Source organism: Scyliorhinus torazame, chromosome 3, assembly GCF_047496885.1.
Source record: "Scyliorhinus torazame isolate Kashiwa2021f chromosome 3, sScyTor2.1, whole genome shotgun sequence".
NCBI lineage: Eukaryota > Metazoa > Chordata > Chondrichthyes > Carcharhiniformes > Scyliorhinidae > Scyliorhinus > Scyliorhinus torazame.
In genome coordinates this window covers 66,032,646-66,048,699 of record NC_092709.1, presented here as the reverse complement: position 1 = coordinate 66,048,699, position 16,054 = coordinate 66,032,646, and the positions used below count along the sequence as shown (strand labels likewise).

The 16,054-nt window shown below is 45.8% G+C and overlaps 1 protein-coding gene across 1 annotated transcript in view; it reads right to left on the bottom strand.

The window, feature by feature from the left end:
- Positions 1 to 16,054, bottom strand: part of LOC140409502 (protein SPMIP2) — a 65,710-nt gene that overhangs the window by 13,758 nt on the left and 35,898 nt on the right. The window contains exons 2-3 of the mRNA XM_072497908.1: positions 13,688 to 13,920; positions 7,094 to 7,152 (exon numbers count right to left, since the gene is read on the bottom strand). Of these exons, the coding sequence (XP_072354009.1) occupies positions 7,094 to 7,152; positions 13,688 to 13,920 (292 nt within the window). The remainder of the gene's footprint in view (positions 1 to 7,093; positions 7,153 to 13,687; positions 13,921 to 16,054) is intronic.

The window sequence follows — 16,054 nt, the reverse complement described above, 5'->3', positions numbered from 1 at the left end:
ATGTCTTCTACTGTGAAGACTGATGCAAAGTACTTATTCAGTTCCTCAGCTATTTCCTTGTCTCCCATCAAAAAATTACCAGCGTCATTTTGGAGCAGCCCAATGTCAACTTTTGCCTCCCGTTTGTTTTTAATGTATTTAAAGAAACTTTTACTATCATTCCTAATGTTACTGGCTAGCCTACGTTCAAATTTGATCCTCTCTTTCCTTATCTCTCTCTTTGTTATCCTGTTTGTTTTTGTAGCCTTCCCAATCTTCTGACTTCCCACTACTCTTTGCCACATTTTTGGCTTTCTCTTTTGCTTTGATGCATTCCCTAACTTCCTTTGTCAGCCATGGCTGCCTAATCCCCCCTCTGATAACCTTTCTTTTCTTTGGGATGAACCTCTGTACTGTGTCCTCAATTACTCCCAGAAACTCCTGCCATTGCTGTTCTACTGTATTTCCCACTAGGCTCTGCTCCCAGTCGATTTTCGTCAGTTCCTCCCTCATGCCCCTGTAGTTACCTTTATTTAACTGTAATACCTTTACATCTGATTCTACCTTCTTTCTCTCAAATTGGAGATTGAATTCGACCATATTATGATCACTGCCTCCTAAGTGCTCCCTTACTTTAAGATCTTTAATCAAGTCTGGCTCATTACATAACACTAAGTCCAGAATGGCCTGTTCCCTCGTGGGTTCCTTCACAAGCTGTTCCAAAAAGCCCTCCTGTAAACATTCAATGAATTCCCTTTCCTTGGGTCCACTGGCAGTATTATTTACCCAGTCCACCTGCATATTAAAGTCCCCCATGATCACTGTGACCTTGCCTTTCTGACATGCACTTTCTATTTCGTGGTGCATTTTGTGCCCCTGGTCCTGACCACTGTTAGGAGGCCTGTACATGACCATCCTATGCTTCTCCCCGGTCTTTACCACCACTACTTGAGCTCTCCAGGGGCTGTTACTGGCTTCAATGACTCCTTCCCTCAGTAGCCTTTGGACCTCTGACCTAATAAAGATCCGATCCTGGACACTGTACTGTCTGCTCCTGGTGGCGACGGGTTTGCAATCCGGGGTGAGGTTCGCAAACAGGGAAGGTGGGTTGACCTTAAGGGTCGCGAGGCCGCAGACAGTAAGGGGGCATATAGGGCCGCCGAATTTGAAGGTTAGACTTTGGAGGTTACACTGGAAGTCTAAACCCAGGAGTGTAGCCGTGCAGAGGTGGGGAAGGACATGGAGACGGAAATTTTTGAACTCCCTTCCCTGGACTGTGAGGTTTGCTACACAAAACTCCTTTATCTCCACTGAGTGTGAACCGGAGGCCAGGGAGATTTTTTGATTAACGAGGTGGATGAGGAAAGAACAGCGCCTTACCGTGTTGGGGTGTATGAAGCTCTCCGAGCTCCCAGAGTCAGTTAGGCAGGATGTCTCGTGCCCGTTGATGAATACGGTCGTTGTAGCGTTGAGAGTGTTCGAGGCCGGGACTGATCCAGGGTCACCGAGGCTAGTCGCAGCAGTTGAGAGTTCTCTTCGGGCAGTGCGTGGTCAGCCGAGCTGGGGTCCTGGGGGTTCATCCAAGATGGCGGCACCCATTGGTCACATATGGCTGGGGGTGCACAAAATGGCAGCGTCCATCCCTCCAACGTGGCGTCCAGGGAACAAGATGGTGGCGTCCAGGGAACAAGATGGCGGCGCCCGGGGTCCGCACGTGGCCCTGGAATAGGAAGATGGCGGCGACCACTATCCGCATAGTGGATATGGGGGACCGCATGGGGACCGTGGAGAAGTTTGTGGTTGCGGTCCGCATTCGCCGCCGGAGACCGCGGCAACCGCATGGGCCTGACATACCCCCACGAAATGGCCCTTTTTGACGCATCCATTGCAGGTGGATGCGTGGGCCGGGCAGCGCTGGCGGGGGTGCTTGGCCTGTCCGCAAAAGTAGCAGCTGGGCCCTCCGGGGTTGCCAGGCCGCCTTGCAGTGCAGGCCTGTGGGGGGATGGGGGAAGTCTCGGGGTCGGCCGTGGAGGGGTTCCACGCTGCCCAGGGGGCTGCCGCGTGGTCGGGAACGTAAGCGCGGGCATTCCTGGAGGCCACGTCCAGGGAGCCTGCAAGGGCCCGTGCCTCCCTCAGACCCAGAGTGTCTTTTTCTAACAGTCGCTGGCGGATTTGTGAGGATAGCATACCTGCCACAAAAGCGTCCCGGACTAAGAGTTCAGTGTGTTCGCTCGCCGAAACTTGTGGGCAGCTGCAGCTTCTCCCCAACACCAGGAGTGCACGGTAGAATTCTTCCAGCGATTTCCCCAGGGGTTTTTTGCCTTGTTGCAAGCAGGTGCCGGGCGTAGACTTTGTTTACCGGGCGAATATAGTGTCCTTTTAGCAGCTCTATTGCTGCATCGAAGTCTTCCGCTTCCTCGATGAGGGTGTAAATCTCCGGGCTCACTCTTAAATGCAGGACTTGCAGTTTCTGCTCTCCCATGGGTGTGTTTTCGGCAATCCCGAGACACCCTTTAAAGCACGCCAGCCAGTGCTTGAAGATTGCCGCTGAGTTCGCCACGTGGGGGCTGAGTTGCAGACACTCCGGCATGATTCGGAGCTCCATCCTTTCTTCTTAAAAAAACTAGCTTATTAAATTGATGCACGATCAATGACCACTAAAGCGAGGTTGCAGTCCAACTGAAGGCTTTAATAAGCTAGATGTTTCCCCCAGCAGCTCAGGTACAGAATGAAGGCTGCTGGGGCGGCACGGGTTCTTATACCCCGCCTAGCAGGGCGGAGCTACCATACATCCTAATCAATAGAAAGCATACAGTTTCCACCAATGGTGCTCCAGCCTATCAGGTACCGTAATACCTATAATACCACACCTCTCCATTTTTGTTAAACTCGACTTAGGTACCAAAAGCCACCCCAATCATTTCACATGCCCCCTTATCACCAACAGTCCCACATCCAACCTCCACTGTGATCACTGGGAGCCTCCCTTCTCCACACATAGATCCACAAGGCGCAGCACGTGGTCCAACACAACAATCGCTGAATGCTCTCATCCTACCACCCCTGCCAACAACATCTTATCCATTACAGAAAAATCCATACAGTATTATATCTAATGCACGTGCAAAAACAAAAGAAAATTCCTTCCCCCTCGGGCGCCCAAACTGCTATGGATCCACGCCGCCATCCACTCCATGAACCCTAACAACTCCTTTGCCACCCCAGGCACCTTCAAAGACTTGGGACATGACTGATCCAACCTAGGTTAGAATTCCCCCGCCCATAATCAACTGATGTGTACCTACGTACGGTGTTTTCACCAGCATTTTCTTCACAACTTCTGCATCGTCCCAATCAGGGGGTTAGACATGTGTGTGGAGGTGTGGCATAGTGGTATTGTCATTAAACTAGTAATCCAGAGACCCAGGGAATAATGCTCTGGGACCTGAGTTCGAATCCCACCATGGCCAATGGTATTCAATGAATTCAATAAAAATCTGGAATTAAAAGTCTAATGATGATCATTAAACCTTTGTCGATTGTCGTAAAAACCCATCTGGTTCACTGATGTCCTTCAGAGAAGGAAATCTGTCATCCTTACCTGATCTGGCTGACATGTGACTCCAGATCCACAGCAATGTGGTTGATTCTTAAATGCCCTCCGGGATGGGCAATAAATGCTGGTTCAGCTAGCCACGCCCACATCCAATGAACAAATTTTAAAAAAAATTCCTCTGACCATCACCTATCTACCCCCGGATCACCCACAATGTTACATACTGAGAAAGCCACCCTCTTGCAGTCCCCCTCGCCTTCATATCCAAACCCGCATGGAACACTTGCCCCATCTGCCCTTTCCTCAATCTCGTTTGGTCTTTAACCCTCAGGTGAGTCTCCCGCATAAAAACCATGTCTGCCTTTGAACTCTTTAAATGGGCAAACGCAGGGTCTCACGGCGCCAAGGTCCCAGGTTCGATCCCGGCCCTGGGTCACAGTCCGTGTGGAGTTTGAACATTCTCCCCGTGTTTGTGTGGGTTTTGCCCCCACAACCCAAAGATATGCAGGGTAGGTGGATTGAACACGGTAAATTGCCCCTTAATTGGAAAGAATTAATTGGGTACCCTAATTTTTTTTTAAATGGCCAAACACATGACACCTTTGGGTTGGCCCATTCAGTCCCCTCAATTTCTATTTCTATGAAACCAGACTGCCCCCCCCCCCCCACCCCCGGATCAGCCATATCCAAATCTCAATGGACTCCTCCCGCCCCCATCTTGCCCATCACCCGGGATTCCGAAGGTGGCCACCGCCACCCCCCTCCATCCAACTACTCCATAAAAAAACCTTCCACATCAGCAGCCCAACACCTCCCATCCTCTTCCCCCATCCCCAACTAAGAAACTCCACCATCCCAGACTCAATATCCCAACCCAAATCAAAAACAAAGAAATCAAAAGATCCAACCCCCTCCCGAAATAGCCAGCCGTGGATCCTCACCCCCCCACCCACCCCCCACCACACACACACACTTCACTTCCATTAACTAGCATTTCTGCTAACAGGGTGACCCCCACCTGAGGCTAAGAACAAACTACATTTATACCAGGACCCCCGTATTCCCCCTGCCACACCTTGCAAACTCATAGTACCAAGCTCCTTCATCACCACCTCCCCACCCCCAACGCCTCCCACTATGCCTCACTCGTACTGAATACCCCCAATACCTACCTCCAAATGAGGGGTGGCAAAAGTTACAATTCTATTTCTACACATTAACAGTACAAAATGAGTATGAAAGAATAAAAAATAACAACCGCATGCAAAAACATACAATCCCTCACCCCCTGAGCACGCTTCCACAGTCCAGCAATTGCAGGTGAACCCATCCAAAATCTAAAATCCTTGAACACCACCCAGTCCATGATTCCTCAATCTGGCATGTTGAAGTAATAATCATTTCCTCCATGCGTGACCCACAGACAAGTCGGGTACATCATGCCAAATTGTACCTTGCTCCTGAAAAGAGCAGCCTTGGCCTTGTTGAAATCTGCTGTCACGTCTTGGTCGGTACAGACCGTGTGGCCTTCCCAGGTACATTTATGAGTCTTCTTTGCCAACCTCAGGATCTTTTCCTTATCCAGGTACTCGTATGATGATTGCTCGTGGGAGCTCCCCAACTCTCGGCTGCCTCTTTAATGACCAATGAGCTCAATCCACTTAAGGAGGGTGGTCAAAGACCCCCTCTCCCACCAACTTCTCAAATATCTTGACCACATACTGCACGGTACTCGTTCCCTCAATGCCTTCAGGCAGCCCCGCGATCCTCCGATTCTGTCTCCTTGAGCAGTTCTCAAGGTCGTCTACCTTCAGTTTCTCTGCCCCTCTAACATCAACTGCATTTCTGCCTCCAAAAAGGTGATCCGATCCTCATAGTCAGCCACCATCTCCTCCACTTTCTGGATCGATGCATTCTGCGCCTCCAGCTTCTTCTCCACTCTCCAGGGTAGCTCGAATCGGCTCAGCCACTCTCGTCAGCTCCTCTGAGGCTGCCAACCTGTTTCTTAAATTTGGCCAAGAGAATTCTGACTAACTGCTCCATCGACCACTGTGTGGGCAATGACGCCACAGGTCCCTCCACCATGTTTTCCCCTCCACCACGCGCGTCCTCCTGCTCCGAAGAGTGCCCCTTATTCGACACGCTGCTTGTCTGGTAACTCTTTGACATTACCCACCGAAAGATAATACCTAGTTCTTCAATCCTATCACATTTTCCACCCCTGTAAAATGGGCAGAGAGGGCCAAAGAACTTTACCTCAGGCAGGAGACACCTTATGTGTGATCGCTCAAGTTTATTTTCTTTGCTATGGCAAGTAGGCCCCAGTGATCAAAGGGTTGAACCCTCCAGCTGCAGTGTTGAAATCAGGGAACACTTTATGCCACCAATCCATGGAACGTGGAAGATTCAGGAAGATTCCTCATCCCAGGAAACCGTTAGGAGGGCACCACGGTTTACCTCACCGTCGAGCAAGGGAGGGCTTATTCCAAGGTCGTTAAAATATCTTAATTGGTTGAATTGCCTGCCTACCTCCAGCTGGGGGGGGGGGGTTTCACACTGCTACCCTTCCATTCATTGGAAATATCCTGTGGTAATGGTATGATGTCTGGCTTCTCTCCTGTCACCTTCTACTGCCATTTTAGGAAGCCTTCCACCTCCTCACCAGACACCAGAAAACATGTAAAATTCAGTCATAGGGTCTGCGAACTCAAACGATTCCTGCTTGCTAAGTTAAATGCTGCCTTGACGGGCAGATGCCAGTGTTATAGCTTGAATTTGAGTCCAATACATTATGGATGCCACGAGGAAAACCTGCATTTAAGTTTGGTGTTGCCAAATAATGATGCTGCCCTGTGGATGAGCGACAACAATGGGGAGAAATTGGAACACGCAAGAGATGGTGCATGGAATTCGGGAGGGATGAAACTTGTCTATGCTACCAACACTGCACAGGCTTGCAGCAAATTGGCACCCTGTTGTACACTGCCCCAGTTTTTATTTTCAGTTGACCTGGAGGAGTATTGCCAAGTTTTTTAACTTCAAGTCAAGTTTAAAAGGAAGCGCGTCTCCAAAAAGAGTTTAAACTATCGTCCTGTAGCATATAATGTAAAGATGATCTGATGCGGTGAAACTCGGTTGCCAATTCGCTCTAACCTTTTGCCAAGGAAATGACTGGGAGGTCATGTCGAAATGGGGATAAATTCCAAAAGCAGACAGTCAATGATTTCCTCTGGTGTACTCAGAAACAAAAGGTGACACTCTTATTTCTCAGGCCTTACATGAAAACCAGATAAGTTTATAGAAGTGTGTAGATTATTTCATACAGCTTCCAGAACACAGGGGTACAATTGATGGATATATATGACCCTGTCAATGCAAAATGGCAGAGATTCACAAACACCAATAAAATTACACTTCTTCCCGAGTAGGTGGTTGGGACTCAGACCCCACAATCTTGAGAATAATGAAACCCAAATCATTTTAGGTAAAATGATCTGGTTTTCAGATAGCCTCATCCAAGGTACTAGACATGTTTATGTTGCATCCAGAAATACATACCATGGATTTTGGTACCGATGAGCCAATTTGTCTTGAGCCTGCTGTCGGAATTCCCCTTGCTAAAATTGAAAAAGCATGAAAAAAACTTGGTGAACCTGAGAATATTTTCATGAAGTTAGAAGCAAAACAAAAGATTTATCTATAAAAATGATGGAATTCATATTTGGATTTTTTGCGTGCATGGGGGGGGGGTTCCTGATCTGTCACCCGAAAAGTCAGCAGGGAACACATCCCTGCCAATACTGGCTGCCCTATGGCCTAAGGGGCTGGTTTAGCACAGTGGGCTAAACTGCTGGCTTGTGATGCAGAACAAGGCCAGCAGTGCGGGTTCAATTCCCGGACATGCAACCTGTAAAAGGAATAACTGCAGTTTAGGTTGAGATTTGCGAAAGCTATCCAACCATGATGACATTTCATATACATCATCCATCAGGCTTTCAAACATTGGAAGCAACAGGATTTATGAGAGAGGGAGCTTGTTTTTACTCAAAGCTGCTGAATACAATATCCTGTTTCCATGCAAAGTTAGACAGTCTTGTCAGGACTAAAACAAAGGAGGCTTATTAAAAGGGCTTCACAATAGGCTTTAGAAGTCTGGAAAGGCAGATGTATGTGTGTCCCCCAATGTCCCTGAGTCTTCATAAGCACAACTAGGAGCTAACAGCCAAGCACTCGACATACAACAGCACTCGAGCTAACAGCCAAGCACTCTGGACAACGACATACTTAGTCAATCTAAACAGTCTTGCCAAAGACCATTGGAAAGTGAGGATTCCCTTCCTCCAATTTAACACATGCTGGGTTAAATTGGATCAAAGATAGTGATATTTTAATTTGGTTACTGCAGGCAATCACTGTTGCTGAGCAGAATACAACCTTGTTGGCTCATAATAGGCCATCACCCCAGTCAGTCGAATCGAGTCAGCACTGATGTCAGCCAATCTGCAATCACCAGCCTGAAACAGCACAGCCTTCTGGAATCTGTTTGCTTGGAAATAAAGGCTGCTTTGCCTTAAAGACGCAGGTCCATTAATCTTCCATAGATCAAAATTGTAATAGCAAAAATTTTTAAAAAGGGGAAATAAGGGAATAAACAGGAAACAAACAGGAGCAACCCTTACAATGGACAAAAGAGTTGAACTTGGGATCGGTGAGGGTGGTTTTCCTTGGCAACAAGGCAGCATTTAACAATCAGGGGAAAGCTCTCCAGTGGTTGGAGTCATACCTAGGTGCAAAGGAAGATGGTTGGAGTTGTTGGAGGACAATCATCTTAGCCCCAAGACATCACTGCAGGTACTCCTCCAGGATGAGTCTCTGGATTTCTGCTTCCATTGCCTTTTAAAGAAGAGTCTTTGAATATATTTAAGGTAAAGCTACAGAAATTCTTGACGAACAAGGGGAGGGTTGAAAGGTCACAGGAATATGGGGTTGAAGTTACAATCAGATCAGCCATGATCATTTTAATGGCAGAGCAAGTTTGAGGGGCTGGGTGGCCTACTCCTGTTCCTAATTCATATGTTTATGTAGTGTCCTAGGCCAACCATCGTCAGCTGCTTGATCAATGGCCTTCCCTTCATCATAAGGTCAGAAGCGGGAATGTTCGCTGATGATTACACAGTGTTCAGTACCATTTGCGACTCTTCAGTAACTGAAGCAATTCATGCTCCCATGCAGCAAGACCTGGGTAATATTCAAGCTTGGGCTAATAAATGTAAAATAACGTCATGCCACACAAATGTCTGGCAATGACCGTCTTCAAGAAGAATTAATTTAACTATCCCTGAGATTCAAAGCATTACCATCGCTGAACACACATCATCAATATCTTGAGTGTTACCATTGATCAGAAACTTAACTGGACCAGCCAATTAATACTGTGGCAAAAGGAGCAGGTTAGCATCTGGGAATTCTACAGCGAGTAACCCACCTCCTGACACCCCAAGGTCTGTCTACTATCTACGAGACACAAAGTGTATGATGGAATATTCTCCACTTGCCTGGATGCATGCATCTCCAACAGCACAGCATCCAGGACAAAGCAGTTTATTTCATCAGCACCCCATCCATCACTTAAACATTCACTCCCACCCTCACTGCCGCACAGTGGCAGCAGAGTGAACCATATTCAATACACACTGCAGAGACTCACCAAGCCTCCTTTGACAACACCATTCAAACTTGCATTGTCTAGAGCCTAGAAGGACAAGGGGAGCAGACACATGGGAACACCAACAACTTCAGGTTCCCCTCCAAGCCACACAGCATCCCCACTGTTCTTTCACAGTCGCTTGGTCAAGATCCTGTGTTGAATGCCCTTCCTATAGCACTGTGAATGTACCTACACCACATGGTCAGCAATATATCAAAAATGCAGTTCACCGCCACTCTCTGAAGGGTAATTATAGACGGTCAACACATTCTGGTAATGCCAGTGACACTTCCATCCCATTAAAGAATGAAAAAACAAGATGAGTGAAAGTGAGGAGCATCAAGATATGTGCTGGATTCCATGGAGTTTGGCAGCACTGCAGGATTGGAAAGATGAGCATGGGTGTGTAATGGGGGCTGGCAGGATTTCCCCATTAAATGGAACATAGGCGATTTGGTTTGTGATGGGGAGTTGATGGTCACGCTCTGATGTTAGGAGTTGGGGTGGACCGAAGTATGGAGGCCATTTTATCATTTAGCACCATCCTGGGCGCTTTGAGTGTCCTGGCTTCCACTCCAACATATACAGGGCTCCACAACACTGACAGGAAAGACTGAGGGATTTGCTCGGCTGAATCCAGGAGCAGGGATAAGAAACAAATAAGTTTGTTGCCGTTGTTTCAGTTACTTCGAAGTAATGAATGACCAGAATCAGCCGTACAGTGCAAAGGTTCAGGTAAAGGTGATTTTTATGGATTGATACAACCAAGAACTTAATAACAAAAAAGAGGGCGATCACATTGCTGGAAGTGTACTCTAGGACAGAAGGAGAGTTGAGGGGGTTCTGGCGAAGAGTGCCTTTTGTTGAAGATTGTATCAACTCGGGTTGAGTGAAACTGCTGAGAATCGGTGGCTAAATCTTTGAGGAAAAGGAGCTGGAATTCTACCTGAGGAAGATTAGAGTCTTGTAGGACTTTATGGCTGAAATTGCTACCATGTATGCTGAGTGGACTGCCTGAGATCTATCCTTTTAGCCTCTGCTTTTTAATGTATAATTTATATTGATTATTATTTGTCTGTTAATTCATGTTTAATTTACGTTGATTTTGGTTTGATTGTTGAACTAAAAGGAACTAAAAGTTGAAATTGTGTCCTTTTCTTTCAATGGGGTTGTTTGGTAAATTTGGCTATTTTGGTTTGTTGATCTCCACAGGGAACATAATAATTAGCACCAGTAACGAGATACTGAACAAAATAGTCATGGAAACAGACTTTATGGGCCAAATTATCTCTTCATTTTTTTTGCATATTAACAATTCTCTGCTGAAGCACAACATTTTTGTAAGTTATTCCCTCTTTGCTTTAAAGCTTGCCCGTTTCACATTCTCCCCGTGTCTGCGTGGGTCTCACCCCCACAACCCAAAGATGTGCCTGGTGGGAAGATTGGCCACACTAAACAAAAAAAAAACCTTCATTGGAAAAAAAAACCTTCATTGGAAAAAAAAGAATTGGGTACACTAAATTAAAAATTAAATAAATAAATAAAGCTAGCCCTTTTAAAATGATAGACGTATTTCTTTGTTACTTTGCACTCTCAGATTATGCAAAAGCTTGTTGTACTGTGACTGCAGTACAGTACTATGTTTCCTGTATGCTGTCTGGATTATGATGGAAAGGTTGGGAGCAATGGTGGATGGGCAGGAGAGGATGATTTTAGAGCAGAGAGAGAGAGAATAGGGTAGGGGAGAGAGGTAGAAGTAGAAAGGATGAGGAGCTGTGAAGGAGCGAGAGCATGTGGAACTAAAAGAGGAGGAATTGCATTATTAATTAGGGAGAACATCACAGCCGTACTCAGGAATGATAACTTTGTAGGTTCCTCAAATGAAGCCATTTGGATAGCACTAGTAAAAAAAAAAAGGAGCGATCTTATTGCTGGGAGTGTACCAGTCAGGGAGAGATAGGGCAGCTATGTAGGCAAATCTCTGAGAATTGGAAGATAAACTGGGTAATAATAGTAGTGGATATCAGCTTCCTCAATATTAAGTGGGATTGTCAAATTGTGAAAGGCTTAGAGGGGGTGGAATTCTTAAAATGCATCCAGGAGAGGTTTTTATGCCAAAACGTAAAGTCCTACGTGGGAGGGAGCGGTGCAGGATCTAATTTTTTTTAAAAATAAATGTTTTTTATTGGATTTTTGAACAAAGTATATTTGCCGTTATGTACACAGGATATGATATATATAGAGAAGAGAAGGGCGCACACACACACGCACAGGAGAAAAGAAAAAAAAACACAGTAACAACATGTGAGAAGTACAAAATCAAATAATGTAACTGGTGGGGTACAATGCACCGCCCAGCCGCAGCAACTCTGTACACTTGGCAAAATTATTTACACACATAAGTAGGCATCTGTTTGTGGGGGGGAAGGGGGGGGGGGGCGGGCGTAGATATACAATTGGGTGCTGAAGAGTGAAGGATCTAATATAATGAGGAGAATACATGAGAGTTTCCAGGAAAGTCAAACAGAAAGAATAACAAAGAATCTAAAGTTTAGGATGAGGGATACAACAGCCAAAGGAACTCGAGTTGCACAAATGCATGCTTTATTTATATGTTCACCATAAGCCGCATCAGAGGTAATCAACCAATATTATTTAAAAGAAGGCAGGATAGTGGATGGTTGTAATTGTGTGATTGGATTACAAAACAGGAGAGTAACAAAATCTGGATTCGATTACTGCTTGGTTATCACCCTAAACATTATGGGCAAGGTCTAACCAAAAACAACCGGAGTCTGTCTGGGTGGGATTAGCAGAGCCAAGTGCTAGGAACGACCCCGCTATCTAATGGCACTCTGGGTTTTTCGGGTCTCAGCTGGAAACGCCCCGCCAATTCTGCACTCAGTCGCATTTTTAAATGGTGCTCTGATCACTTTACCCCCAGACCTCTCCAATGCCCCAACTGACCTGTGTGGGGTCCTCAAACTCATCACACCCCACCTCATATGGGCAGGGCATCCCTGGGCCAGATCCTCTGCATGTGCAGAATGTCACCTGCACACCTGCTAGTCTCAGTGCCAGCCTGGCACCCTGGCAGTGCCCTGGTAGTCTCAGTGCCAGCCTGGCACCCTGGCAGTGCCTTGCCAGTCTCAGTGCCAGCTGGGCACCCTGGGTGCCGAGGTGACACTGCCAGGGGATCATTCTGGCAGGGCCAATGTGCCTGGGTGGCATCAGTAGTGCCAGGGTGCCACCCTGCCCAAATTCTACCCACCCAGGGGCCTCTGATCTGAAACCCCCAAGTGCCATTCCGAGTGCTAAACAGCGCCCGGCTGGGGTATCCTCCATCAGGCTGGTAGAAGCTCACTTAATTCTGCAAGTCTAAGGGTGGCAGCGCGGCGCAGTGGTTAGCACTGCTGCCTCATGGCACCGAGGACCTGGGTTCAATCTCGGCCCGGGTCACTGTGCGTGTGGAGTTTGCACATTCTCCCCATGTCTGGGGGTCTCACCCCCACAACCCAAAGATGTGCAGGTTAGATGGATTGGCCACGCTAAATTGCCCCTTAATTGGAAAAAAAATAATTGGATACTCTAAATTTTTTTTTTTTAAAGATGCATAGGGTACGTGGTTTGGCCATGCTAAATTGCCCCTCAATTGGACATTTTTTTAAAAACTCTGCAAGTCTTGCTCCAGCCCATTGTGGGTGAGATCCAGATCGCAACATCTCACGAGATCTTGTTAGGTCTTTCGAAGTGTAACGACCATTGGAAATCCCAGAAGACACCTCTCACGGGATCTACTGGCCGCGTCCTGTTCCGATTCTGGCGGGTCGCAGCCAGTAAATCGTGCCCTGTATCTGCATACACTTCTGTAATTGCAATTTTACACTTCTGTTCAGACGGTTGACAATTCAGCACATTCATAAAAGATCATTCGAAAATCTAAGTGGTCTGGATACCACAATGAGTGAACACAATGCACTGAAATTACTATGAGCTTTCTTGCACCCTGATGCAACTTTGTTTAACCATGGAAACATTGTTTCTGCCAAACTTCCAAATTTGATCCAATCTGTGCGAACAGGATGAAACCTCCTCTTCTGTCACTTGTCACAGTGCTAAGTGACATCTCCACTAAATTCTGAGTGAATACAGGCTCACAAACCTATCTACACATCATGATTCAGGACAAGCTGTCAATCTCAGTTTCAGGATAGAATAGTGGTTGGTGTAGGAAATGCAAACAGAAACCGATGTCGACTCAAGTCCTGTTTTGAGATTTAGATTGGAGTAGTGCTCCATCTGTGCATTGTGGATACTGATGCCCGGAAAAGTGTTCTCCTCTCCAGCATTAACAACCCCAAGTTTGATGGACACTAAAATTGGCCAACAAAGACAAATAAAATAAAAACGAACAATTGTATTTTAAATAGTTATAAATGTAATACCTTGAATTGCTTGCCACTTAGGAGATTGGTTTTGTTTAGTTTTGGGCCTAAACACCATCCCCAGCCAATCTCACCCACATAGCTTTGCTTGGGTAGCTGATATGAACCATAAGGTGCAGCACGATATAAATAGCTTAGATTTCCAGTATTTTCAGCAGATACATGTTGACTCTCACCAATGTAGTAAGGAAAGTCAGAGAATTTTGGTCTGAAATCTCTTGAATTATCTGGTCCTGGAAAAAGTAAAATGGAAGTGTTAACAGCAATTACTTATCATAGAACCATAGAATGGCTACAAGTACAGAGGATTCCACTTACACATTGTGTTTATGTTGACTCTCTACGCCAGCAATTCACCTGCAGCTATCTTTTAATATGTTTGATCTATTACTCCTATCTCACAGGAACAAGAGTAGGTTATTCAGCAATTAAATCATAGCTGATCTTTGTCTTAACACTGCGCCCTTCCCCGCCATGGTTCCATATCCTTTCATATCCTTGGTCAGTAAAAATGTGTTGATTCCAAATATAAATATTACTTGAGCTAGTATCCACTGCTTTTTTGTGGGAGAGGGTTCCACACTTATACAAATCTTTGCCCGAAGAAGTGTTTCCCAACTTCTCTACTGAATGGCCTGGCTCTGAAATATAGAAATGTGGAACGATGTAGGGCATTAAAGGGGGCCATTCAGCCCATTATGTCTGTGCCAGCTGAAAAAGAGTCATCCAGTTAAATCCCATTTCCTCGCTCTTGATCTGTAGCCCTTAAACTTAGGGGTTACAGCACGTTAAGTGCATATCCAAGTGGTTTTTTCCCAATACCACCCTTTCAGGCAATGGGTTCCAGACCCCCTCCTAACCTCTGGCTGAAAAGAATACTCTTCAATTCCCCTCTAATCCTTCCACCAATTTCTTGAAATCTATTTCCCCTGGTTATTGACCCCTCTGCCAGTGGAAACTGGTCTTTCCTATCTACTCCATCTATGCCCTTCATGATTGTATACACCTCAATTAAATCTCCCCACTAGCCTCCTCTGTTTAATAAACAACTCAGCCCAGCCAACCTTTCCTCATAGTTAAAACACTCCATTCTGGCAACATCACTATAAATCTCTTATGTACTCTCTCTAATGTGATCAGATCCTTTCTGTGATGCAGTGACCAGAACTGTATGTGACGTGTGGCCTAACTAGCGTTTTATTCAGTTTTAGCATAATCTCTTACTTTCTCTGCTGTTCCCCTCTGGGCCTTGGCCAGTAAGGATGTAGACAGGTAAGTGAGTATCAAAAAGCTGGCAGATAGACAGATAGAGTATAATATGGGGAAATGTGCGATCATTCACTTTTACCATCAGAATAGAAAAGCTAAACATTTTTACAAGATGTGAAAATTCTAAATGTTAATGTTCAGAAAGACTCCGGTGTTCTCGTAAAAGAAACGCAAAGTTATCAAGTCACCCAAAACCTTCTATATACCAAAGAATACAACGCTAACTTAGGTAGTTCCACTTTATAATCTAGCCATGAGGGGCAGCACAGCGTCACGGTGGTTAGCACTACTGCCACACAGCACCGAGGACCCGGGTTCAATCCTGGCCCCGGGTCACTGTCCGTGTGGAGTTTGCACATTCACCCCATGTCTGCGGGGGGTCTCAGCCCCACAATCCAAAAATGTGCAGGATTAGCCATGCTAAATTGCCCCTTAATTGGAAAAAAATGAATTGGGTTCTTTAAAAATGTAAAAATATTTATATATGTGTATAATCTAGCCATTAGAAATTGGTAATGTTCTGGTAAAATGAATGCAAAACACTGCGAATGCTGGAGATCCAAAATAAAAACAAAATGCTGGAAAATCTCAGCTGGACTAGTCACATTTGTGGAGAGAGAAACAGCGTTAACATTTTTAGTCAAGTATGACTCTTCAGAACTGAAGGTGGGTAGATATGTGATAGGTTTTATGCCTGCTATAACCAGCACGAAACCTCGGGGTTGGAGCAATCAACCTCCTCGTGAGTCTCGCTGAATATGAGCACCCCCACTAAAGGGGCGGGGAGCCCTAAATCATCCGTAGTTAATCTCTGTATAAAGTCGGCCAGGTACGGTACCGACAGTTCAGACGCGGTTGGGATTTGTTGTAATTTGTAAATGCTAGTGTGTGTTAATAAACTAAGTTTCTGAAATCTACTCTGTTTTGTTTGTGGCCTACAAAATTGTTATTGAAAGCAGGGAGGAGGAAGGAATAAAAGGGAAGGTCTGGGATAGGGTAGAGGGTGGGAGAGATTAAATGACAACGGTATCATGAACAAAAGGCAAAGGGAGTGGTAGTGGTTGCAGTAAAAAGGGAAAGCATTTGTCCAGAGTAAGT